The sequence below is a fragment of the Drosophila gunungcola genome (assembly GCF_025200985.1).
Source record: "Drosophila gunungcola strain Sukarami chromosome 2L unlocalized genomic scaffold, Dgunungcola_SK_2 000007F, whole genome shotgun sequence".
Lineage (NCBI taxonomy): Eukaryota > Metazoa > Arthropoda > Insecta > Diptera > Drosophilidae > Drosophila > Drosophila gunungcola.
In genome coordinates this window covers 3788908-3816459 of record NW_026453162.1, presented here as the reverse complement: position 1 = coordinate 3816459, position 27552 = coordinate 3788908, and the positions used below count along the sequence as shown (strand labels likewise).

At 37.3% G+C, this 27552-nt stretch overlaps 2 protein-coding genes across 12 annotated transcripts in view; both read right to left on the bottom strand.

Annotated features, from left to right (window-relative positions):
- Positions 1 to 880: 880 nt before the first annotated feature.
- On the bottom strand, positions 881 to 7088 carry LOC128253168 (protein obstructor-E). 2 transcript variants are annotated; one of them, XM_052981385.1, is made up of 2 exons: positions 6809 to 7088; positions 881 to 1743 (listed from the first exon to the last, which is right to left on the bottom strand). In XM_052981385.1, exons 1-2 carry the CDS (start codon positions 6861 to 6863, stop codon positions 1052 to 1054), a joined length of 747 nt encoding a protein of 248 aa, XP_052837345.1. In that variant the 5' UTR covers positions 6864 to 7088; the 3' UTR covers positions 881 to 1051. The 2 variants fall into 2 exon arrangements, with proteins under 2 accessions (XP_052837345.1, XP_052837346.1); XM_052981386.1 differs by lacking the exon at positions 881 to 1743 and adding an exon at positions 2194 to 3022 and having other exon boundaries at positions 6809 to 7026.
- A 1153-nt stretch (positions 7089 to 8241) lies between these two features.
- LOC128253138 (beta-1,4-glucuronyltransferase 1) overlaps positions 8242 to 27552 on the bottom strand; it is a 46703-nt gene continuing 27392 nt past the window's right edge. For 6 of the 10 annotated variants that reach the window (XM_052981319.1, XM_052981324.1, XM_052981318.1 and 3 more), the window contains 6 exons: positions 23038 to 23098; positions 13262 to 13520; positions 12314 to 13206; positions 10834 to 11030; positions 10651 to 10763; positions 8242 to 10593 (listed from right to left, as the gene is read on the bottom strand). In XM_052981319.1, coding sequence (XP_052837279.1) covers positions 10396 to 10593; positions 10651 to 10763; positions 10834 to 11030; positions 12314 to 13206; positions 13262 to 13520; positions 23038 to 23048 — 1671 coding nt within the window. In that variant the 5' untranslated portion in view covers positions 23049 to 23098 and the 3' untranslated portion in view covers positions 8242 to 10395. Of the gene's footprint in view, positions 10594 to 10650; positions 10764 to 10833; positions 11031 to 12313; positions 13207 to 13261; positions 13521 to 14864; positions 14987 to 23037; positions 23099 to 27552 lie in introns of those variants that run through there. The other 4 variants (XM_052981326.1, XM_052981325.1, XM_052981316.1 and 1 more) reach the window with 3 other exon arrangements.

Here is a 27552-nt window from a genome sequence, read left to right as displayed (position 1 = left end):
GACATGCCTAGATCGACTCGGCTATTGATCCTGATCAAGAATATATATACTTGATATGGTCGGAAACGCTTCCTTCTATCTGTTACATAATTTTACTTTTTGGGAGCTTTATGTTATAGTCGTCCGATTTTGATAAAATTTAAACCGTAATTCTAAAATATTCAACCATTACTATATGTCGAATAACTGAAAAAAAATTGGCTGTTTTTAAATTTATTATTCCGATTGCTCCTATGCAGATAAAGGGAAGGACAGATGGACATGGCTAGATCGACTCTTCTAGTGACGATAATTAAGAATATATATACTTTATAAGGTCGGAAATATCTCCTTCACTGCGTTGCACACTTCTGACTGAAATTATAATACCCTCTGCAAGAGAATAAATATTCTTTGTCCAAGTAAGAATCAAACCTACTGAGCGGACTTTCTAACCACTGGAGTTGGTTGTGCTTGGAGTTCCGAAGCACAAATTTGACGGAGAGAAAACGAAATAACGAAGTCGTGTGAGCATCGATTACAACTTCGCTGACTAAAAACAGCAAATGAAATTTATTACTTTTGAGCAAAAAGTAATGCTCTTGTCTCTCCAGACCCCATTCACCATTTCGCCGCTGGGGTTTGACATGCTCGCACTTTATTTGTGTGAGTAGTTTGCACGACAAAACTTGTCAATGTGTGCGTGCCGACAGCGGCTTAACACTTTTCTTGACGTGCTCTTCCGCTGCTCTGAATAATGCAGGCCATCCACAGGTGAAGCATATATATATTGATAGCCATCAAGGCAATTACTGTTCTGCTTTAGTCGGGGGCAAGGACTCTCTAACTATATAATAGTCTTTGGTCGGGGCACTAGACAAAGCGTAATTATCACCCGGGCTTGTGTGTATATATATACAAGTGTTACTTATTTATTTAATGCATAAACAACAAGCAGTTACATATTTACAACATTAAACGATTATTATAGTATGATTATGAAATCATTGCACAACAAGTGTGCAGATTGCAGCCTCTGGGAATCCTTCGGTTTCTCTGCGAGTCCAAGGGCCTAGGCCTCTGGCTGAGCCACCTGCTGGCTCTGCTTCTCGGCCTTGAGGCGCTGCTTCTCCTTGAGCAGGGCGTAGCACTCGGGCACCTTGTTGTAGAAGTCGCACAGCTTCGACTCCGAGTTGAAGGCCAGGTACTTGCCGCAGTTGTACAGCCGGGGGTGTCCGTTGACGCACACGAAGTACTTCTTGCAGGTCTGGGGGTGGCGGTAGTAGCGCAGTTCGCCCTCCGGGCTGACGTCCACTTCGGGGGCGGTTCCGTCAGCTGGGTCGGCGGCGGGGCAGTTGAAGCCGAGGAAGGCCTCGGCGTTGCAGTTGGCCACCAGGTCGGGCCAGTCGCACTGGTAGGTCTCCTCGTTGAAGGCCAGTCCCTCGGGGCACTTGGTCAGGCTGGCCACGCCGTGGGCGCAGTTGCGGTACACGCCGCACTTGGTGTCATCTCCGTTCGGGTAGAAGCCGAACTGGCGCGGACACTCGTCCGTCCCGTTGGCGGGCTGCAGGCGGGCCCGCTCCTTGCAGGTGGAGTACGGGGCGTATGTGCACTCTCCGGTGGCCTTGGTGCGCTGGTGGAAGAGCAGGCCGTCCGGACACAGCTTCTGCACGGGAACGTCGTCTAGGCACTCGGTGTAGGCGTCGCATTGACCCCCGGATGCGAACCGTCCATTGGGCGAGGGGCATTCCGCTGAGCCGAGCACTATAATTCACAAAGCAGGACGTTAAATAGGTGGGTTCTTTTGACGTATTAACAAGTTTGTAACCCATCACTCGTGGTGTAAAGGGGTATATTGTGTTCTTTTAATAGTATGTAACAGGTAAACAGAAGCGTTTTCGACCTTGAAAACTACATAAATATATTGTTGGTCGATTAGGCTCTGTTTAATCGGTCAATATGTATCGATGCAACAACATTTTTGCAATTACAATTGATCCTTAATATTGGAAGTTAAAGTCATGTTATAACATGACCAAATTTGAAAAACGCAGCTCAAATATTTACGAGAGCGAAAGACCTGTTACCGGGGAGCAAATCTTATAGTTCGGTTTATCGACTTATGTTTTATTTAATTTTTGCAATAGCTGCAAGGGTATATGAACTTCGGCTTGCCGAAGTTTGCTACCTTTTTTGCTGTTTTAAAAAAAAAGATTCTTTGGGTTTTCTTTACGCTTATCGTTTTTTATTGTTACCAGCAAAATGTGAGCAATCAGTTTGCCAAAATCATTAACTACAGACTAGAAAACTCGAGCAACCTATCGCCATGGGGCCTGTGTGCTTGGAATGGATGGCCGCCTTCTTGTGACTCAGTTCTTCTTGGCGTGAAGACGAGCGGCCTTGATCTGAGCGCCCTTCTCTCGGATGGCACTGCTGCAGTTGGGCACGTTGTCGATGTCGTCGCACTGCTTCAGCTCCTGGTTGAAGGCCTGGTCCTCCCCGCACCCGATGCGGCGCGGCCGGCCCTCGATGCAGATGAAGTACACCTGGCAGTTGTCCGGCGAGGCATGGAAGGTGTAGTCCGCCTCCTGCTCGCCCAGCAGCTCGGACTTGGGCGCCAGGGCCGGGCAGCGGAATCCCAGGAAGGCCTCGGCGTCGCAGTCCTCGACCTGGTCGGGCCAGTCGCACTTGTAGGTGGCCGGGTTCCAGGCCAGACCCTCGGGGCAGTCGAACACGAAGCCCTTGCCGGCGGCGCAGTTCATGAACTGGCCGCAGTGGCTGGCGTCGCCCATGCGGTAGTAGCCGAACTGGTGGGGGCAGTCCTCCGTGGGCTGGGCACTCTGCAGCCGGCTCTGGCCCTGGGTGCATTCCACGTCGATGGGATAGCCGCAGGGGTAGCCCGTTGACTTCTCGTTGTACAGCAGGCCGTCGGGGCAGAGCTTCTCCTCGGCCACTCCGTTCCTGCACTCGATGTAGGCATCGCAGGATCCGGACACGGGGGCGGTTCCGTTCGCCTCGCGACATCCTCCGGCGGCGGCGGCAGCTGGAAGAGATGGCAGATGTCGGTCAATATAGATCAACTGCGTGGGGTGGCGCGCTTACCTCTAATGATTTATGATGGGAAACTGCCTCTCTTTTTAGCTATTTGTCACACTTTACATGCCTTATGATCGAGCTTTTCGTGGGAAACTCAGACGCGACAAGGGATTGTCTTTTCCTACCCGCGATGTAACACACTCATACGCTGGTTGTAACATTTAAATGAGTCGTGAGCACACACCTCGACTGTTGAAACCATGTTTGTTTTATTTTAAAACGTTCATTTAATACAATTTAAAAAAAAAATTGACCCTTGAGATGGGCTTTAATTCGACTAACTGTCTAAACTAAGTGTGAAAGCGAGAAAAATTACAAAGTATCGCATTGAAAAACTTAAAAATAAGGCAATTAATCTAAATTAAACAATACTTAAGCCCTTTCGCGCAGTTTCAACATTTAAAACTCAATAATTAGTCGTCTAGTCAGCAAGCAAGCTGACAATATATATTCTACAGTATAGAACATTAATATGAGAACCAGTGTGTTAAGTAGTTGAACTGTCAGCTTTAACAGTCAGTCTGTTGCTACGAATTGTCAGAATTATTGTATAATAAAAACGCTGATCTCGGAAACTATAAAAGGTAGAGCTTTGGGATTAAACATGCAGATTCAAGTTATACCCACGCAGCGCAAGTTTATTTAAAACAAAGCCACGCCCACTCTAAAGCCTACAAATCGCGAAAGTCTGTCAACGTCACTCTAAGAGATTGTACAAAAATTGTCAAACCATTGTTTTTAGAAGTCATTAGCATAAATGTAAATTTTTCGGCCAATGGTGCCACCTAAAACCTAAGTTGTTTAGCAATAACAAGTATACAATAGTCGACCATAGCGTTCCTTCTTGTTTTATTATTCTGGTCGCACAAGAATAAATCTTCAATCCATCATTGCACAACAGACCGGAGACGATTCAGTTTGAAATTAGGAAATCCAATTTTACGAAATATTATTTGTTTAGATTTCTCAAAACAATGGCGTTACTTCTCAATCTGCGTACACTCGCGCTAATTGTATTGCTAAGAAACCGACAAAACAAATTTTGTTTGTAAAGAGATATCTTGTGCATTCGTTTGAGAGCCCCGAAATTTGGAAAACTAAATATAAGGCAAGTGACACGCTTTCAATTAAATTTTACAAAGTTCTTGCTTAATAATAAATATTTTGTTATTGCCAATTTTCAAAATGTATTTTTACGCAATAGATAGCATTATTCGTATTGGAAAAGTGTGTGCAAATTTTCAACTTTCTCAGTAATCGTGTAAGTGATTTAAAAAAACAAAGTTTTGAGAAAAAAAAAATTTGTTTTCTATACCAATTATGGCGCACAGGTTATGATATGCGATTTCTAGCTACCTTAACTATATTGCCGACCTACTCGTGTTGAGTGGAGGGGGTGGCTTTTAACAGAGCTATAAAATTGAAATTGTTATTTGTTTAAATATTTTTTATAAGTTTCATTTATAAATCTACGTATGTTCCAACCGGTTAGTGAAGCTTCTTTGTTTTCAGCAATTTATAGAGCGATACCAAAAAGCTTCGTTTTCGCGCGGCCGAAAAACCGGGGGTGTTCTTTTCGAGCCACCGGACTGTTTCGCCCCATATTCCACAACGTTCCCTACAGGACATTCGAAGTATGAAAGAATGAAATAGCAAGTAAGAGGCTTTTGAAACCAAAACAAGAAAAACAGCTGAAGTCGAGTACCCCTGCTATTAGATACCCGTTGCTCAGCTAACCAATTTCGTAATAAATATACCCCCAAAAAATAATTGGGGATTAGGTGGTGCCATCTACCGGAAACTTACATATTTGGCAACAACTTCTAAAATAAAAGAACAGTTTGTAAGATTGAGGGTATATGTCGACAGGTTTTACCCTAATAAACATACAACGCTTTATAACTAGCTTCTATGATGTTTCAGAATGACAGAAAAAACTTTCGCAAATTGTGGGCGTGAGAGTGGAAGTGGCTACATTTTGAAACAAGCTTGCACTGCAAAGGCATAGATAGAACTGCATGTTATCTCCCACACCTCAGGGTCTTATAGTTTCCCAGATCTCGACCTTCATACGGACAGACATACAGACGGAAAGACAGACGGACATGGATTGATTGACCGGCTATTGATCCTGATCAAGGATTCAAATACATTATAGGGTCGGAAACGCTTCCTTCTACCCGTAACATATACGAACAACGGGAATAACAATGTATGCACTTGTGCTCAGAAAACCCTAACACCAAAGCAATGTTCAGCTTACGAGTTGGTAACAACAAATCATAAAAATACACTTTCATTTATATAATTCAAAAAAAATTCTCTCTTTATTAACGTTGTTTTCCTTTCTATGGGAAACAGATTGAATTTCATACTTATGTTATCGAGAATCTTGTCTGATGTTGTTATTAAGATATATAAGATCAAGCTGAGTGATCTGGCTTATGCAACAGCTTGCATAAAACTAATTTTTTCTTTAAAAAATTTTAAAACGCGAGGTTTGATTTAATTGAAATTTGTATGTTAAACGCAATCGAATAATTTAAAAAAAAACGGTTTATTGTTTGAAAAAGTTATAATTACTATTCAAAGGATCGCCTATATTAAATTTAATTTAAGAATCTTATTAATTTTTTTGTTTTAAAATATAGGAAAGAGCCCTCCTTGGTAGAGAACGTTTTTTTTTTTGCAAATTGAAAACAAATAAAAATAAAAAAAATTGGAAAAAAAACATTTTTATTTTGCATAGAAAAAAAGTAATTGATCCATATATGATTTTTTGTCCAAATTAAACACAAATTAGACGGATCATTGCGAGATTTTTTAAAGGTATGATTGGTTGATAAACATAAATATTACGTCTAAAATGTCACGAGTGGTTGTAAAACGTAAGCGCTTTGCTGTCATTTGTTTCTAACCAAGAGTTGGCATGGTGAAGATGGTGAACCAAATTAAAAGAGCTCCCCCGAGAAGGTGCAAAGACGCTTAAAGGTCACAACAACCGGCTGCGCACGCATCGAGATCGATCTGTCGCCAGCAGCTCCCCCTAACAAGTCTGACCGCTATCCGCCAGACAAACTCGTTTCATGGCGTCGACGGTGCTCGACGAGATCACCCAATGGACCAACGCCAGCCAAAGGTTATGCAATATCCACTTTTTTCTACCTGCTACAACGTGTGAATTAAATTTTTGAAAATACTGCCAGCTGACCTTGAAATATGAATGAAATTTGGGTGTGACTTTAAATATTAGTATTACTTGGCCAATTCATTTTCTCGTGTGCATTTTTCTCTTCCTTTAGTTTTTGCTGATTCGTGTGATTTCCTGGTATTGTGAAACATTGTGAATGTGAGCCGAATAACCCCATCCTATGAAATCGCATCGTCACGTCAGTCTCAATGCTGCAAATTGCTCAAACAACTGAGCAATGCAGATTATGCGAAATAATTGTAGGATGCGCCAAAGTCTAAGGGAAACTTGCCCCACCGGCTTGTCATATTATATTATAGCTTTCAGTAGTAATTAAAATCAAAAACAGATAACAACAGTAAAGAGTTGTTTGTAGTATTAACACCCTTTCTTAATAGTTGGAGATGAAATGAATTATAAGTATGTTTCCGAATACATCACCTATTGTATTCTTTTTGCTTATATCGTACAACCACAAAGATTTAAATTGTTTAAATCGTTTTGGCAGTAAAATTGTTAAAAGTAAATTGTAAAAGTACTAACCCATCGAGCCAAACATGGCAACGCACAACAAAGCACTGATTAGTATTTTAGCCATGGTAAATATATTGTTAAATCCTTGGGATTTAGACACAAAGGCGGTCAATGTGGGCACTGAACGTTAAACTAGAGGAGAGCTCGTGCGATGCTCACCCAACGAGCTGACAATTTCGACTGTTTTGCGCTAGAAACGCAACGCAGATATTAACTGGTGATATGAATCTCAAGCTGAAGCTGAAGCTCTTCAAGATGATGATCACAACGAGCCGAGCCGACGCCGGAGCTTGCTGATCTTCCTCTGCCAGTTGGGATTCGCATCAGCTTTTGCCAGCGCCGCTGCCTCAGGTGCAACAAAAAAAAACAAAACAGCGAAATAAAAAAAGACATCAGATGTCATAAATTTCAACAGACAAAAAAGCTTCCTTTCGCTTGAGATGAGTCAGCTCATCATCTAAGCAAGTTCTGCTCACAGTTTCAGCTTAGTATTAAACAACGACGTCTGTATTTAATTTATTTTGAATTTGATTTGCATAATTCGCACTCTTGATTTCGTCGAGCAGCCAACCAAAAATCAAAAGAAACCAGAAAATCCAATAAAAAGTCAAGGCCGACTGCGCCCATGAGGCCGTACCAATCACGACAATCCGACAATGATCTTGGCATTAGGCTTTAACTCAGGTTGTGGGGATTTTTAGAGAACTAATGATTAAATAAGTTATGACAAAAGAAGCAGTTAAATGTGACAGAAGAGACATTTAAGATATATAGCAAAAATCACACTTGTGTAAATAATTCCATTATAAAAGACAATTCAACAAAATGCTCGCCCAACAAGACTTTGATATTATTGTTGCAATTGGTCTAAAACAAATTGCACCTAACGTAATTTGATGTTCCATGCCCGTTTTTAAGCCATTCTTGTTTTTATTTCGAGTTTTCGTTAACCAATTTCGGTAATCAAAGAGTTGTTTTACTTAAGATGTTAAATTCTTCCAACAAGCCTCATTCTTCTCAACAATCAACCAACAATTAGGTTATATAAACGGCCTACCAGCTCAAGAAATAGGCATATTAACTTATTTCGAGTTATCCTTAAGTCTTGTTTCAGGAGAATATCGTTAAATTAATGTAAATAATACCAGGTCGTACGAGAGCCATTAAGTAATAAGTAAGGAGAATAATACACGTTTACATTATTTTATTTTTTCTTCTTTATTTCATCAGTTTTTTTTCTGTTTATGTGTAGCTTTCCTTAGATTTTAGCTAATAGTCCATGCTCAGCAGATTTGCACTTGACTCTTACAAAAGTTATGTTAAGACATATGAGGCGTTCATTAAATATGTGTAAGTCCAAAATGTACGATTAAAGACTCGTGGTCAAAGTAAGTGTTGATTTTAACAAAATCATTTAAAAAATAAACTGAAAGTATTCTTCGTACAGTAAGAGGAATTTATGAATTGGCAGGGTTTGAATCATTAAGAAGACTCATTTAATTGGAAAAGATACATCGACTCAAAGTTTTCAAAAATATATCATTTCAATGAAATATTTATGTACATATACAGTTTAATACATTGCCGAAAGGTTTTATTTATCTACATACAAAAATAAGCTGTATGCCTTTAGCCGTTCTGAACACAAGGCGTTGCAAATTAAAAGTAAACTCAGAAAATATTTCAACTGCATCGATTCTTACAAATGTTTTATATTCTTCGTTTTGTCTAAGGCACTTTTCCACTTTACATTACATCATACAAATATATCCGTTAATTCAAATCTTTTTATTCTAGTTATATTTTTTAATTTGCTCTTAGCTACTTTTTCAACAACTTTCGATAGTTTTAGTGATATTTTAGTCTTACTTATGGAAAGTATATAATCGAAACAATTTTGTTGAGCGAATAAGTGTAAGACTTGATCTGATAAACGGTCCTAGCTAAATCAAGTATGAACTAAATGTGAAATAAATACAAACACCAATTGTTGTATGTTGTTCCCAAGTCACTTCAAATATGTACTTTTATTAAATATTCAACAACATACGTAAAATTTGCGTTTCTCAGCTAAGTACTAATATTTTTGTAACTCCCTAAAAATCGACCGCTTAGTTACTATTATTTCTCTTTAACTCGATAAGGCATACGCAACAAAAACCTTCAGCATTTCACTCGGCATCGAATTGCGGATTCGATCTCACAATACCTATTGTTTTTAACATTTATATGTGCACAAGTTTGACTTAATGTTCAACACTAATAAAAAACATATACAAAACTAAAGTTAGGTTAAGTTTAATGCATGGGTCTCTGATCTCTGTTTCCGATCGTCCCCTTTGTTTCTTATTAATTAGGTTTAACATCTCCATATCGCTTTACTAGTACAAATATCACGGTTCGCATTTATGCTTTTTGAAATGTAATCTTCAATTGCATTAATTGCTTTGCCTACCATTCAGAGCGGTAAGTAAGCAAATCAATTCTCAGTGTGTGTTTTCTTGTATAAATTTTAATAGTAATTGTGTTTTGCTGAAACTTGTCTTTAGCCTTTTTATTTTACCGCTATAACTACTACGATTTAACTCTCAAAGTCTATTTAATAGGTTCCAATTCAATGATTCCTACTATTCAAGTCAAAAATTTAACGCTGGAATTGTTTTGGCCCGGTATCGGTCTAATCTACGTTTTGGTCTTTACAGTAAGTCTACAGTGCCCAAGAAAACATTGTTTAATGCAAGTACAGACACGCAAAATGGTAAGACTGTTGTTGTTGTTGCTGATGTCGATTAGGAATATCGCCCTGGTATACAAAAATAATGTTGCTCTCATTGCCTCTCTTGAGTATTTTGAAAATAAAATCCATTAATTGAAAACCTATCTTCAGCTCGTAAATGGATGCATATGGAAAATTCGGCTAAATAACGATATACTTAAGTTAATGGCCTAACCTAAAAGTAACTGATAATGACTGCCTTTGAGTAGTGGAAATCCCTATAGCTCAAGCCTCCAGTTGTGGCCGGAGAGCAGGAGAGCAGGAGAGGGGCAAGGCCCAGTAAATGGTTTCAAGTGTGTTACTATTTACAGAAGTTCATGGAAGTGGATCAAATCTATGCCTGTGGATGTGGACGCTTTAACAGCGATTGGTATTAGTTCGTTGGCTGCTAATTCAGCTCAAGAATGGCTTGGTAAATGGAATACAGCATGATATTTAAAAGCCACATTTAACTATGTTAAACCAATTGAGGCCGTGCTCTCAGGGCTCTGCAGAGTAGAAAGAGGGTAACCCAGAACGATTAAAAACCCAATAGGCCCACATGGCGTTACACGACCTGACCTAAAGCTTACTCTAACTACCTATAATGCCCTATTAGTCCTAGGCCTAAGTCTCTAGCTAGTTGTAAAACACACACTCGCACTCGCAGTGCGCATCCAAAGCTATAAGGGGAATCGGAATCGGTATCGGAATCGGTATAGTCCACACTACCGATCTATAGCATTGCAAAAAGTAATAGTGAAGTGGGTTGTAGTCTTTTCGCCTTGGCCTCCTCGCCGTTCGATCGGGACTGAGCTCAGCTTGGTATCAGTATTAGTTACTATATCGCACATCCCTTGCGCATGCCGTACATGATCTTCAGTTCGGGGTAGATGATCTTTCGTATCAGCTGGTTCGTCTTGCCGGACAACATGGCCCGGCGATTGTCCTTCTTCAGCACCTTGATGCCCGGCTTGTGCACCAGAAATGCGTTGTCCAGTATGTGGAACTCGTAGTCCAGTACGCAAAGCGCATAGCCCTGGGAACAATTGTCATTATTGTTTTCGTACCGAACACAGTTATTCACAGCACTCACCTGAGGCATCTTGTCGCTTTTTCCCTCCCAGCTGAGCCGCTCATCGTAGTGCGGATCCGCATGCGTTCCAATGTAGATCGGCTCCCAATGAACATAGTAACCAGTTCGTTTTCCTGCGAAGGCAATAGGCAAAAGAGTAAAATATATTGTTCCAAAGGGATCATCTAATTCTGAGTCCAGTACCTATGTGAAACACACTCAGTTCGTCCGTCTCGTTGGCGGACATCCACTCCTTGGACTTGGGTACACCGTGGCAACTGGCGCAGACCCGTTTGTGGAAGGGAATGGCTTTGCCTGTGCGCAGGAACTCCTGCAACTCCGTCTTGTCGTGCGGCACCGGAGAGTTCTCCTCCACCTCGAAGATGGCCAGTGGAAACACCCTTTTAGTTAAAAAAATAGTTAAAACAGATTAGTTATAGTTAAAACTTCCTAGCAATTGTTTTCTTTTTTAGGAAAATTAGGGTTCTGCACTCAAGTATGTTGCAAGTGTGCCAGAAAGGCAACTTTAATACATACGTTGAGATGTATTTAACAGCTAGAAGGAGGATTTTCTGACCCTATAATGATTAAATTTTATTTCTGATCAGGATCAATAGCCGAGTCGATCTAGCCAAGTCCGACTGCCTGTCCGTCCGTATGAGTTTGTTTAAAATTTATTTTAAAGAATTGGGGTTTTTTTTACCAATGCGGTACTGTAACTAAAGATATAGATATATAGATGGTTTAAATCTTAAAAATTTACTTTTTTTATATTCTTAAAACCCAAATGGAAAAATCGGAAAGTTAAATGAAACAAACATATAGCTCCGCTGTTTTTCATTTAAAAAATTCAAAATAACGGTTTTAACTTTGCTTTCAATAATTTTGTTGTAATAATAACCGATCAGAAAGTTATCAGTTATTTATGCACTGTTTTCTGTTGTCATTATATTTTCAGAACTTTCTTGTGTTGTTTTATTTCAAGTTTCAATCAGTTTTGTGGAACCGTCTCAAACAGGTGAGCGAAAAGTGAACTTTGATGAATTTGAAAACACCTTGATCGGTAAAAATAATTTTTAATATTATTTTTATTCTAACAGAATATAAAGTTTTCTTTGAAAAACATATAAACATATATAAGTAAACATCTAATGAACTTTTTTTGCAAAAAACTGCTAAGGTCATATATTTTATTCCAACTAAACTATGCACCCTAAAGAAATAAAATTCAATTATATATTATTTGTGCCTAAATAAACATATATTATCTAACAAAAAAATTGTTCTTTATTATTTCTATTTAAAGTAAGTCGTTTACATTACATTAACTTCGGCTTGCCGTTGTTTGCTTACTTACTTGTTTGAAATAATGTAAACAAATAACCTTTTAATTATTACATTCGACTAAACAATTGCAAAGCAATAGCCAAAAATACAAAATCATTCTCGATTGACCGAAAAATCGAAAAAATTAACATTAGAAACAAAACATGACTCATTTTAAAAAAAATACGTGTTCTACAAGAAAAAAGCTTGAGTCAATCAAGAAGACTATAAATTGAGGAGAAATTTTCTATCATTTTAAAATACTTTTATTTGTTTTCGTCCAAACTGATTCCTTAAAGCATTTGACTATTCTTCCGAAAACGAAAAAACGAACAGGGTAACAACTAAATGCCCTTACCTGGGTGCCTTGCGTCTCAAGTATTGATCGTTGCGGGCAATCATCTCGAGGAATTTCTTGACCAGACCGGGGTTCGGATACAGCTCGATGTCCGAGGCCAAAATGAAGTGGGTGAGCGCCGAATCGCGGGCAATGTTCCGGCCCACGTTCACCGGGTACAGGAGCTTCTTCTGCGCCTTGTAGAGGTGGCCCGAGCTCACGTTGAAGTACGGGGGCGGGAGTGTGCAGTTGTACCCCGTCTTGAAGACCTCGTGCGGCTTGGGCACGGACTTGGGGATGTGCTTGGTGCCGAAGTAGACGTGGAAGGTGGTGTACGCGCGCACCAGGTGGCTGCCGGGCAGGCAGTCCCGCAGGTACCGGATCGAGTCCAGCGTGGGCTGGAAGTCCGTGCCGGGCGCGTGCATGGCGATGCTGACGGGCGCGTTCCAGCGCTCCAGCAGCGGCACCAGGTTGTCCAGAAACGTGTAGTCCGCGTGCGTCGTGTAGGTGATGGACTCGTGGCACTTGATGTCGCCGTGCTCCGCCCGCACGTAGTTCTGCAGCACCCAGAAGTCGCCGCGCTGCAGCGTCTGCTGGTGGTAGTCGTGGTCGAAGCAGTTGATTAGGGACCGCACCCGCTCCTCCAGCTCCTTCTCGTCGCCGGTGACGATGTAGCCGCCGTCCGACTGGGTGTTGTTCGCCTCGGCATTGCCGCCAGCGGCAACACCCCCGACTCCAATGTTTCCGATCACCTGGCCAGGATCGCCCAGAGCAGCGGCTCCACCGCCACTGTCGTTTGCCAACTGCGGAGCTCCTCCGGTGCCATCCGCCGCCGCCTGTGCCGCTGCTGCTGGAGGGTCTGCATTGGAGTTGACCAGGAGCTTCTCCTCCGACTCGAAGATCTCGACAGCCTGCTGAAGGGAAATTGAAGTGAGTGAGCCATTTAAATGTCTTATAGGCACCGCTTACGTTCTGGTTCTTGGGCGTAGGCGGCTGTTGCGGCTGCACCTGAGCCGCCGACGAGGCGGGGCCCGCTTGCAGAACCGATACTGGCTGTTGGTCCTGCAGCAGGAAACTGCCGCCGTTGGTGAAGTTGTTGCCGCCCCCGATCATCAGCTGACTACCGATGTACAAGATGACGGCGACATTGATCAGAATGCTGCAGCGCAGCAACCAGTTGCGGCGCGTGAACATTTTCTGACCCAAAGGCTCAAAGCGCATGTTGTAGCTGCAGGGAAAAGAAAGAAAAACAACTTTTAACTTTACATTCTTGAAAACCAAAGGACACTTAAGTTATTTACACGGTATTTAATATTTACAAATTTTAATGCCCTAGCGCCCCCTAGATTTACTCTTCTGAAGCATTTTTAAACAGCGCCCTCTAAGCGGAATTTTAGGAATTACAAGCTACGGTAGATGGCGTTAAGTTTAGGGGGATTCCCGTTTACGCCCAAATACAAATTGTCATTTTTTGTTTGCTTATTTTGTTTCTTTAATAAAATTTAAAATTCCCTATTTGTATCATTGAAATTAAGAAAATTTTAAAAATTAAAGGATCAAAACCACGCTTCGCAGCTTCTCAAAATTTTAGGTGGCGATCAATTAATCATTTTTTTAATGTTCTACGTAAAATGTTTTGAAATTTTATTTCATGGAAAAATAGTTTTACAATAGAATATTTTTTTTAAAACGCAAAACAATTTGTTTTGTTTTATATATTTATTCATTATACACTTGCAGAGGCAATTATAATTTCAGTCCGAAATTTGCAACGCTGCAAAGGAGACATTTCCGACCCTATACAGTGTATCACTGGTAGAGTCGATCTAGGTTTAAATTTCATTAAAATCGGACGACTAGATCACATAGCTGACATAAAAACAATCGAAAAATTGAATTTTTCTATTATTGAATTTTTAAAAATAATTCAGACTTACGGTTTTAATTTTATTAAAAAAATAATAATAAAAAATAATTTTAAGTTTGATGGTTTTTAATTTTTTTTGTTTTTCGACATATAGTAATGGTTAAATAGTTTACGGTTTAAATTTCATCAAAATCGGACGACTATAACATAAAGCTCCCATGGAAACCATAAAAATATTACAAAAAAAAAGGTTTTTAAAGGCCTAACTTTTCTATTTTGTAATTTTTTTTCAAATTCTTTTTGACTTATTAACAATTTTACACTTTAGAATGACCCTTCTAATTTTATTAATTTATTTATTTATTTAATTTATTATCGAATAATTGAGCTGCAAATCATCATAGCTTCAATGTTTTTAAACATATACGCAAGTAAATCATAATTGTTATGGTTTTCAAGAATATTTAATTTATGCAATAATTGCAAATTCACCTTATAAATAGGAAAAAAAAACTATTTAGTTTTTAAGGTCAAATCAAAAGGTCAAACATCGCTCATCTGAAGATTTTTAGGTTACTTTTTAATTTAAAACCAATTAAGTTCAACAAATTTATAAAATAACCTTCTTCAACGATAACGTTTTCTCAGCTTATTGATATAATTTATGTGATTAGAAAAAACTTCAGTCAATATATTTTTGCTTGCCTTTTGTTAAACTCCATTTGTGAGCAAAATGTCCGCCTTCTTAGAGTCTTTGAAACAAACTGCTATATCTTTCCCTAATTGGTTAAGTTTTCTCCAAAGAACGCAACGTAACGACGTATTTACTTTCTTGTAGCGTTCTGTTTGTATACGTTATCAACTGTATAAGAAATCTTATCAATTAGCGTACTTAACCAAACAAAATGTCGCACAGGAAGTGCTTACGTAGGTTTCAGTTTGTCAAGAAATCTGCTCTGCTTTCCACAGTTATATGATCATATTTTTATACGCATCCAAAAAATTAAGGTCAACATTTATACATCATATTAAATTGCATTCTTATACCCTTGCAGTGAGTCAAATAATTTTAGTCAGATGATTGCAACGTGGTGAAGAAGACATTTCCGACCGCAAAAACTGATCAGGATCAGTCGATCTAGAAATGTCCGTCTATCTTATCATATAACTGCTATAGAAAAAACAAAAAAAAAAAAGTTAATTTAAAACAAACAAGAAAGGAAGCAAACCTCGGCAAGCCGAAGTTTATATACCCTTGCAGCTATTGCAAGAATTAAATATTTTTGAAAACATTAAAATTATGATTTACTTGCGTATATGTCTAAAAACATTGAAGCAATGATGATTTGCAGCTCAATTATTAGATAGTTGTTTTATATAATTTTATTATTTCTATGGGAGCTACATGATATAGTCGTCCGATTTTGATAATTCTAAAATATTTTAAATCGAAGAACTAAAAAAAAAATTCTAAAACAGAAATGTTATAATTTTTTTCATTTATTTTTATGATTGTTCCTATGGGAGCTACATGCTATAGTCGTCCGATTTTGATGAAATTTAAACCGTAATTCTGAAATATTTAAACATTACTATATCTCGAAGAACTAAAAAAAAAAAATAAAAAAACAGTAAAGTTATAATTTTTATACCCTTGCAGAGGGTATTATAATTTCAGTCAGAAGTTTGCAACGCAGTGAAGGAGACGTTTCCGACCCTATAAAGTATATATTCTTGATCAGCATCACTAGTAGAGTCGATCTAGCCATGTCCGTCTGTCCGTCCGTCTGTCCGTCCGTTTATATGCAAACTAGTCTCTCAGTTTTAAAGCTATCTGCATGAAACTTTCCCAAAAGTTGTCTTTCTATTGCAGGTAGTATATAGGTCGGAACGAGCCGGATCGGACGACTATAGCATATAGCTCCCATAGGAACAATCGGAAAAATAAATGAAAAAAAATTATAACTTTGCTGTTTTTTAATTTTTTGTTTAGTTCTTCGACATATAGCAATGTTTAATTATTTCAGAATTATGGTATAAATTTTATCAAAATCGGACGTCTATAGCATATAGCTCCCATAGAAATAATAAAAATATATAAAATAACTATCTAATAATTGAGCTGCAAATCATCATAGTTTCAATGTTTTTTTTTAGCACATACTCAAGTAAATCATAATTTAAATGTTTTCAGAAGTATTTAATTAATGCAATAGCTGCAAGGGTATATGAACTTCGGCTTGCCGAAGTTTGCTTTCCTTCTTGTTTTTTATTTATTTTTCCGATTGTTCCTATGGGAGCTATATGCTATAGTCGTCCGATCCGGCTCGTTCCGACTTATATACTACTTGCAATAGAAAGACAACTTTTGGGAAAGTTTCATGCAGATAGCTTAAAAACTGAGAGACTAGTTTGCGTAGAAACGGACGGACAGACGGACGGACAGACGGACAGGGCTAGATCGACTCGCCTAGTGATGCTGATCAAGAATATATATACTTTATAGGGTCGGAGATGTCTCCTTCACTGAGTTGCAAACTTCTGACTGAAATTATAATACTCTCTGCAAGGGTATAAAAATGAGATGTAGATATTTTTATTAAACTCGAGTTTTATATATTTCTATACCTTTGCAGAGGGTATTATAACTTAAGTCAGAAGGTTACAGCGCAGTGAAGAAGACATCTCCGACCCTAAAAAGTATATATATTCTTGATCAGCATCACTAGAAGGGTCGATCTAGTCCTGTCCATCTGTCCGTCCGTTTCTATGCAAACTAGTCTTTTAGTTTTAAAGCTTTCTGCATAAAACTTTCCCAATTTCTTTCATTTGCAGGTAGTATATATATAAAAATAAAAAATGAAAACTTGTATAACCGTTTTTTTATGTATTAATTTTTTAATATTCTTCAACATATAGTGTTGGTTAGATTTTTCAGAATTACGGTTTTAATTTGTTGTAACGATACCATTTAGCATTCCTTAAAAGATCGAATAATTAAAGGGGAAATCGTGATAGCTTAACTGTTTTTCAGGCATAAAACTCGTAATAAATTTGTTATGAAGAGTATATAAATTTGGCAGTTGCTGCAGGGGTATATAAGGTTCGGCTTGCCAAAGTTAGCTTCCTTTCTTCTTACAGTTGTTATAGCTACAAGGGTATATTAACTGGCCAAAGAATGCTGTCATACTTGTTCGTTTTTTTTTTTGTAAGAAGCTAAAACCAAACTCTTGCATTACAAGTTGTTACAGGGGTAGTGTGCAAAGTTCATATTATATCCGATTACAATGTACTAAAAATTAAATTCGGTATCCAATTGAAAAACACCTTAAAACATTTAATTTGAAATAGGCTACGATCGATCGTCATTTAAAACAATATTTTTTCGAGTGCATCAAGAATGTTCACATAACAAAAATGTGAGCCTGACACCGGTTTTGCAATGAATTGGAGAGATTCCCCCGGAATTAAATGGGGAGTGCAACGACTTTTGTCAGCTGAGCGGGGTTTGTCATAAGCATTAGTCAGCAAAGTGCCGCTAATAAGTTTAAAATAAAGATAATAAAGATTTTAACAACCTTGAATTATTACAAAATAAATATCATTTTAGGTGCGTTGTGGAATTTTTAAGGTCTTGCAATAGCTAAAACCATTTAAAATTTCTCAATTAAAGATTGGATATTATTGCGACCATAATAATTTTAGCAAGAAAGGATGCCAAATTAGCAGTATTTTTGCAGGTACAGCTATAAGTAAATTTTATTTGTAAATAGCCTTTTTGTCCTGTATTTACAAGAATATTTATATATCTGTCCGTCCGCCTGTCCGTCCGTTTCTACGCAAACTAGTCTCTCAGTTTTAAAGCTAACTGATTGAAACTTTCCCAAAAGTTGTCTTTCTATTGCAGGTAGTATATAAGTCGGAACGAGCCGGATCGGACGTCTATAGCATATAGCTCCCATAGGAACAATCGAAAAAATAAATTAAAAAATATTATAACTTTGCTGTTTTTTAATTTTTTGTTTAGTTTTTCGACATATAGTAATGGTTAAATATTTCAGAATTACGGTTTAAATTTCATCAAAATCGGACGACTATAGCATATAGCTCCCATAGGAACAATCGGAAAAATAAATGAAAAAAAATTATAACTTTTCTGTTTTTTAATTTTTTTTATTAGTTCTTCGAGATATAGTAATGGTTAAATATTTCAGAATTACGGTTTAAATTTAATCAAAATCGGACGACTATAGCATATAGCTCCTATAGAAATAATAAAAATATATAAAATATATATCTAATAATTGAGCTGCAAATCATCATAGCTTCAATGTTTTTAAACATATACACAAGTAAATCATAATTTTAATGTTTTTAAAAATGTTTAGTTCTTGCAATAGCTGCAAGGGTATATGAACTTCGGCTTGCCGAAGTTTGCTTTCTTTCTCGTTTTATATTAATTCAGGAAGCCGAAGTTTATATACCCTTACAGCTACTGAGAAAATTAAAAATACTTAATTTATCCTTAAATTTTCAGAAACGGTGGAGCTATATGATATTGTTTTCCGATTTCAATAAAATTAAACACGTTTTCTGAAATAACAAATCATTACTATTTTCGAAAAAATTTGTATGGGAGCTGTGTTATATGATATATAAATAGAAATACTACTGAAAGTTTTATGCAAATAGCTATAAAACTGAAAGACTTGACTGACTAGTTTCCGCAAACGGACTGACGGAGGCGCAGACGGAATGACGGACATGGCGAGATTGGTTCTCCATGTGATTCTAATAAATTTTGCTTCATTGCCTCACAAACTTTTTAGTGAAATTATAATACCCTGTGCATGGATATAACAATTAGTTTAGTATTTGTGTATGTTTAAAATAATAAAAATATGACTGTTCCGATATTTTAATGCATTTAGCTTTCAAACTGGTAGACTTAATGAAATACCCTTTCAGCAAGGGTAGAAAATTATAAATAGTCATGTGAAGTCAACTTCTAATTTTTTAGAAGGTTATTTTTGATAAAAAAAAATGACTAATTGTGTTGACCAGTTAAATACAAATCAATCTCGGCTTCTGGAGAAGACGGATACACTCATTAGCAGGGGGTCCACACGAGTTCAGAAGCTTAAAACAATTAAATGGTTTGTATGGCCCGTGTTTTGAGTTCATTGCACCATTGACAAGGTGGTTGGAAGGCGCACGAGTGGGCACCAAAAGTGCCACCGGTTCTGTGTGTTTCTAGGGCATTGTGATGATGAATTTGCATAGCAGCCATACTCTACGCACATAGGAAGCAGACCCAGAAGCACAGCCTGATCAACTGCCGAAAAGGCCAAATACACCACAGCAATCAGCCGTAATGCCCGCGGTTAACTCCGCTTGGCAACATGTTTGGATCTTTACCTCTCTTTTGAGATAAAGTTTGAAATCATAACTTCTAGGGTTTTTGTCTTCTCTATACCTACACAACTTGCGGCTCTTCTTTGTTACTGGATTTGCTGGCAGTGGTGTGGAGACTTGTTCTGCTACGGTGATTATGCAAAACCAAAACTTGTCTAACTTACAAAATTTGGAACGAAACGTGAGAATTGTTATGAGTTTTCAATTTGCCAACAGAAGTTCTACCTCATAAAGGCAACATGAAGTGCGACACACGTTTGGTGGGTAACAATGATCTGAGCACAGCAATGATAGTGAGTTTGCTGAAAATACCACGTACTCTTAGTCAATGGGTGTTCAATTCGAGCAAATATGTTTAAAAGCTTCTCTGTTTTATGGCATAAGAGTGCGTGTAATAGCAGTCCTACATAAATTTGTTGAGTAAGATTTGGCTAAATCATTTCCGATCTGCGGTACTTTTGAACGTGATCAGCGCGAATATATTGCGAACAAACGTGCGGTAGGAAAGACTTTTTCAAGACAGCAATAGGATATAGTCATCCGATTTTAATAAAACTCAAAAATGGCAATAGGCAAAATTCTTCAAACAAATTTTTTTACCCGAATTTGGACAATTTACCAAAACAAAACAACACAAATACCAATACCAAAACCAAAACCGTATACTTTTTTAAGACCTTAAATATAAAGGTCAATGGAAATTCCATTTTGTTTTAATGTAGGGACACTCGCTTTCTTCATTAGCTCAGAATACTTAAAGTAGTGTAAAGTAAAGTATCAAAGATACGTGCTATTTATGGCCCTGTTTACTATTATAAAAGCGAACCATAAATATGCCAGTTTGAGCTGCGCTTATGTAAAGCTCACGTTCCCCGCAACAAACAGAGAACTCATAATGACAGAGTCGATGATAATGGCGTTTCTACGGGCGAACGAAGAAAAATCCACCGAAGAAATGCCAAACTGCAATTGACTTTCATGACCATAAAAAATTAAGTTATAACCGCCAAGCAACAGGCTACAGCACAACTCTGCTTGGCCGCAACTAAAGCGCAAAAATAAAGTCGAGTGAAATTGCTGCTGTAGTATATTTTAATGGCACAGAGCATGGCCGGAAAAACTCCGCACTGCGATCGACAACACTCGTGAGCCTGTTTGGGGCATCGCTCGCTGGGTTGTTTGGTCAGTAACCAGCCAAACCAACCTTCGCCTAGCAACAGTGGGCCCGACTCTTGTGGCAAACTCTTTGGCCACATTCGCTGCCCTCAGCTGATCCCCAACCTGAAAGCCCCTTTCCCAGCCGTCTACTTGCCTTATTACGTCTAATTAGGCTGCGCTGAACGGGAGACCCTGTCGAATGGAATGCCAAATTTTATCTTTGGATCGTCTTTTTCTCTTTTTTAAAAAAATGTCTTGACGCGGACACACGCGAAAATCGTTTATGGTTTAGCTGCTTATTTTTGGAGGGGAAGTTATAAAGTTATTGGGTGGCATTTTTCCTGGTGGTGGGGCAATGCGAAGGCCAACGAAGAGATAAAGAATTAGTGAACCAAGTGTAAGCAACTTTTCCGGAAGGTGCACGCTAAAACAAATAATTTATGGGGACGGAATGAGGATATTTATTTATTTAATTAAACCCATTAATGTTTGCATTAGTTTAATTGTAGTTTCCTCATTAGTGTGTCAATAAATATCAACAAATATATGCCAATTACCTAGCTGCAATAAAGTTTAATTTATTTACATTTTGCTAGGAAAATCAACACAACGGAATGCTTAATTGGAAGGGAAACAAACATCAGTCAATAAATAAACAGACATTGCGCATAAATAAATTAGGTAATTGTAAAAGCCAGAGCGAATATAGCCAAGAGTTGAAGGTGCATTTAATAATGTTATTCCTGTCGACCTGATGGTACAAATTAAATTTGCTTGCACAGGGTGAATGGCAGAATAGTGGGGATAAAGTAAAGCTGTCATAAACAAGTTGATGAATGCCCAAAAACCTGTCACACCGTGTTTGCCATTCATTTATTTATGGTCAGGCGAGAAAGAACCTGTTGGAACAGGGCCTTACTATGTAAAAAACACTCATAAAATATTCAAGTTATATTAGTTAATTTCTTTTGACAGCGGAAAAGACAGAAAAATTAGTTATAACAGTTAACTCTCTTATTCTGAAGGTGTGGCCACAGGGGGCGTTGCAGCGGAAATTTTCGGCGGGCGATTTTTACGCCATACTCGAGCTTATTGTTGACGCCTTGTAAAATTCGACAAGATTTTATTTAACCCAATAGCAGCTGCATAGCAATTTACCGAGTACCAGTTTAATATTGTCTCATCAATTTTTTCCTAACAACTTTTTCATATCCAAATCGAACCACATTTTTTGTATCAATATGATAATTTAACATATAAAATACAAACTTTGATACGAGTCCGAAGAAGATTATAATATTAATACATAACAGATTTCTTTGGAAAGCCGTCGAAAAATTTAGGGACTAAAAATCGGATACAAAAACAGCATCAGCTCGACATTGAAAAATATCATCATGTTATTTAAAGTACCATAATTAAATGGTATGTGTAATAAGTGTAGCACATTAATCTAATATAAGAGAATGCCATAATGATATGATCCATAATATCAGGCATTGGTGTGCCTCATTTTGTTGTACAAAAAATACCCGATTGATGACCAGTTTTGTTATTTTTGTTCTCTGTGTAGCTCACCAAGAAGTAACTTTTTTTAATACTCCAAGAAGACGGATGGCAGTTCCTGGTAGAGTTGGACCGCTGTACAGGTCCTAAAACATTACTGTGGGAACGTTTTTGTTTAGATTTATATCGCATTTTAAAGGTTTTTTTTATGGTTAGTGTAAACATTAAAAAAAGGTGATTTGGATGTTGATAGGCATACAATTTTGATAATTTTCAAAACAGAAAACTGATATTTTTAACCATTATTTTTATGGTATTTGCTCATATCAAATGTACTACTATGATACTTTTAGTAAACTGATGTTTTTTCCGTACTACGCTTCTATTCTTTTTGTATTAATTGTTATTGTTAAGAGTGCGATGTATAATACACATCTCATATTTGTTTCAACAACATTTTTTATTTTATAGAACTATTATTTGTGCTATTTTCATCTGTTTATTATTAAAATATTTTATAATTGTCTTATAAATTTTGTTTCGTATTCTGTAACTTTTCAAGCTTATGAAAATGATTACCGTTTTAATTAATATTTAAGTAGTGAATTGCTTATGCATTTTTTTCAAAAAATGTAAATTTTTAACGAAAAGTATATATATATATATTATTCTGTTTTAGTTACTGCTACAATTATTTTTCATGGCCTTGTAAAGTAACCCACACAAATTCATACATCCAATTATTTTGTCCATACACAAATATAATGACAATGGTCACGGAAATATACAATTAAGTTACCTTTTTATCATTATAAGTCCATATATTGTTTCGCAAACAAAAACAGTGTTTGAGGGCAAGTCTGAAGCGACAAGAATTGTTTATTTTATAAATTACAAATAGCTAAAAAAATATTATCAGTTGTTGCTGATAGATACCCATGTTTTAAAATATGTATTCGAATTCATTCAAAATTTAAGTTCAATAAAAAAAAACTGTTAACTGTTGAATACAATTTATGGCAAACTTTCTTTTTCGCTGAAGAAAAATTTCCCGAGGTTAAGATTTAATAGCGAGTAGCAGTTTTACAAATTTCATGTAGAGCAGGTAGTGGCAAAAAAAATTGATTTCAGGATAATCCCCTAAGAGTAAATTTGTTCTATGAACATGCTGTATGAGCAATCGTTAGAATTTAAAATGCTCCTGAAGTGACAAGGGCTGGGATTTTGAAATCGTTTATTTATGCCATTATCGGAAGAACATCAGTGCTTGAAAACGCAGAAAGAATAAAACAGGGAAATAGAATAAAAAACGACCAAATTTGCCGAGAAAAATCGATTGGTTTTGACCTCATAGACGCGTAACACAATTCGGAGCTCCGTAAAAGCCAACTGGCAGCGACAACAACGGCGGTGATGGGTGCATTGGCACTAATGAAGCGTCTAAAAGAGAGCGGCAAAGAAAAGGCGCAGTGAAAGCGAAAGGCGAGCAAACACGCCACGAGTTCGAGGGCTACGTCGTATGTGTTTGCAAGTGCCCCGGACCTCTTGTTCCCTCGGAACAGAACCTTGTACGGGCTTATGTATATTTCCAACTACCTTTGCCTATTAAGCGTCGCCATGTATCACGCGATCAAAATATAAAAAACTAATGCTAAGTACGATTGGTTCAACGCAGACGTAGTAGAAATTGAGAAAAAGCGATAATAATGTAGTGTGACCGAGGGGTTGAAAAACTGAAAACAAGATTCCAGGTTCGATTTTCTTTTGGTTTAAAAAGGTATGGTAATTCCTGGTGAACTGTCAACTGTCTTTTGACTGCTTCCGACGCAACAAGGATGCACCGCCCTACGAATATTTTTTCATTGTCATAACAGGCACCCATTAATTTAAGTGCACCCAGTCGTTTTCAACGTTCTCGTTTTCACCAGGAAAAATTCTAAATATAAGATGGCAAATATCAAACACAAAGGAGTAACATTAGCGCGTAAAGTGAGCTGACAAAAGCAGGCGACCACGCTTACATCGGGGCAGGTGCAAATCGATTATCACTTGAGTGGCAGAAGGGTTCACTTAAAAAATTATTTCTTGATAGAAAAAAATTGTTTAAGTAAAAAGCAAAAAAGAAAAGCAAAATAAAGATTGATTAGCTCGACTTTTGACAAAAGAGAAACATTTTTTGTTTTTGATGAGAAGTTTTTGTTATAAGGCTTGAACCTTTGCGAAAGAGGTTGCGGATTTAGAAGGTTATAAATCAATAATACAAAAAAAAAAGTTGATGACGTTGCGGTTGGGATTTGAACCCAGAGCCTTCCGTACTGCTGCTGGACAGCGGCGGTATCTAAAGGCCACGCAACAAATTAAAACTCAAAGTCATGTACGATACGAATATTTCCTTTTCTAAAAATGTGCTTTCTTAATATTTTAAGAACGATTCGGAAAGTTTTGACTATACTCTACAATTATATTTTATTTTTTAGTTTTGTTTAAGGCAGAAAGGGAGATAAGTCCATGAAGTGATGAATTTGGAAACTGCTGGGTTTACACTGGGCTAAGTGCATTACCATAACAAAAGTCCTCAGTGCGAGTCACGATGCGACCGACTAGGTGCGAAAAAAATTTGTAATCCATTTACTTATCACACTTACTTCCATGCTAATTTCACGGAATTCCTCAAGGCTCTTTTTCCAAGTTGCAGTTTCGGTTGAGCCAAATAAAAAAATCATTAAATCAAATAAACAATTAAGAAACCCTCTATTGCTAACAATTATAACCAGAGATAATTTAACAAAAAACCTTTTTAAAAATTTCATAGATGAATTTTCAATTATGAGACGACAATATCGTTTTTTATGAGTGTAGAAACGTAAATATCCCGCACACACAGGAGTAAGAAACACTCGCAGTTTGTCGGCTTAATTTCATTAATTACGTTTGCTCACTCGCTAGCTCGTTTGCTTTTACCCTATATGAGGGTATATAAATATAACCAAAATCGTTTTTAGATACAACGCTACAGTGATTATGAGATACCCGTCAAGGAATAACAATTTCCTCTACCAGGAACATTGAATTGAATTCCAAAATCAAGAACATTTGCTTACATTTTTTCGATGTCAAGATTGCTAATGAGGGTTAAAAACCTTTTAAAGTTTTTATAAGGGTGTTTAAAGTTTAGTTTATTTTTTCTTTATATTTTGCCTCCGGGAATACAAAGAATATGTGAATCTGGTAACTTTTGTTTTTGTTGGTTTTCCTGTTTTCCATGTGGCCTGACTATGTCATTTTCATTATCGTTTGCATGCATTATGTAATTTTCCCCCGACTAATGGATTGGTCCAAGCGGGCACAGGGCGCTGAAAATGACGCAATCTAAAAGTCAGAGGGTTGAAAACCGAGCGTAACAGGTACTGCAGATATTCAGAAACTTTTAAAAATATAAAAACATAATTTAAAGAAAATATAAAATAATCATTGGTAAGAAAAAGGTTTCATGTTTTTTAATGGCCTAATTTTCTCGTCCTGAATTGAATCCCCCTGGAATCGTAAAAAACTGCACACGCCGCAAAAAAAAAATTTAGGTACGTTAGGAATTCTCTGTATGCTAAGATTTAGTAATACAAAAAAATAAAAAGAATACATATACCTTTTCCAACCCACTCACTTGCTCTTATTGCTCTAAGCTTTGCTGCAATGCACTAACCACGTTTAACAATTTCAGTTGGATATGCCTGCAATCAAATAGCTTTTCTTAGCTCAAAGGATTTGTTTAAAAATTTATTTTTGTAAGTGTACTGTTATTGTCGGCTTCAAAAATGCAGTTTCTCGTTCAACTGTTGATTTTTATGATTATCACTCAGTGAGAGCTGTGCTGACCAACCGACACAAAGATAAACAATTTAAATTAATAAACAATTATTTCTTACACTGAAAATTAGTAATTTTGGTTTTCTGTCTGGAGAAAAAAGCAAAAGGCAAATTTAAAGTTCTGTGGATAAGATCTACATAGACACGTTCGAACTGCGGTTTTTTTACCAGCTGTTGCGAAGCAGTGTGGACACGATATATTTTAGTGCAAAGTTTGTAAAGAATAAGAAAGGAATCAAAATTCGTCAACAATAATATAAGTGTGATATTACAATATTAAACTTACAATAATATCGTTTTTTTATTTAAATATGAATTTTACAACAATGTTGTTCAAGATTAAATTCGACATTATTAATTTTTTTCCATTATCGAGCATATCCAATGTTTCGATGCATATTTTATCCAAAGGACTATTATTTCCTTAGAATGTCGTTGGTGGGATGTCTTCGGCCCTTATACGCTGTACGCAAGCATGGGTTTGATACTTTTACCTTGCCTTCACAAGGACAAGAAACCATTTTCGATCCGTTCTTCATGAGCAACATGAATTTAATATGAGTAAAGTAAGTTCGTTTTCGCAGGAACATCATGATGACAAAGTCCGTTGAATGACGCGAAAGATGTGAAGCGTAAAAATCCAGAAAGCACCTTTAAAGAGGCACACGAGCTACAACCACGCTTAAAGCCATCAACCAGGAACAGAGCTACGGGTAAAGACGCACTCGCACTCATTTACTTATTTATGCTGGTGGAAATTCGAAATTGCGAAAGGACGGGACGGTTTCAACATTTTGTTTTACTACAGTTTTCCCGCATCAGGTTCTTAAACAGCTACATTTAGTATCACATTTTGGCTTTTGCGAACATATTTTTACCAACGGCTGGGTTGAGCAACGAACAAATTTACGTGTGTGTGCGATTTCTTAGTTAAGCCACTAAAATTAATTTCAGAGAAAACCCCCACGTCTGTTAATGGATCCTTGATTAGGTGCTGATTCACAATGTTTTGTTGACTGAGTTTGGTTTGGTATTAATCCTTTCAGCAATGATTTCAACGAACAAAGCAAGTTTGAAAAAGCGGCAACATAAGATAGAATATTCCAAGGCAATAAAGTGGAAACTTCACGCGCGAAGAAAACACATATAAAAACCTTTGTTAGTACAAGCGCTAGTATATGAAAGTAAATATTAATGTGGGTTTGCGCCGAAAACGGAAAACGAAAAAACATATTTCAGACATATCTGTTAATATGATCAAACTGAATAAGCGTGAGGGAAAAGTCCGTGACAGCGAATATATCACACATTGAGCAATAAAAATAACAATATTCCATTGGCAATATCGTCCAGGTTTTTCCGTAAAAATGGTAACCGAATTCCAGCGTCTTATCTGTTTTAGTGCGGTTTGGAAATAACCGGAAACCCAGAAAATTGATTAGGGATTTCC

Bases quoted from the DNA above. Each gene is read 5' to 3' on its own strand.
- LOC128253168 (XM_052981385.1), bottom strand. From the start codon at position 6,863: ATGGCTAAAATACTAATCAGTGCTTTGTTGTGCGTTGCCATGTTTGGC. The intron at 1,744-6,808 runs GTTAGTACTTTT...TGTGAATTATAG, and splicing joins TGCCATGTTTGGCTCGATGG to TGCTCGGCTCAGCGGAATGC.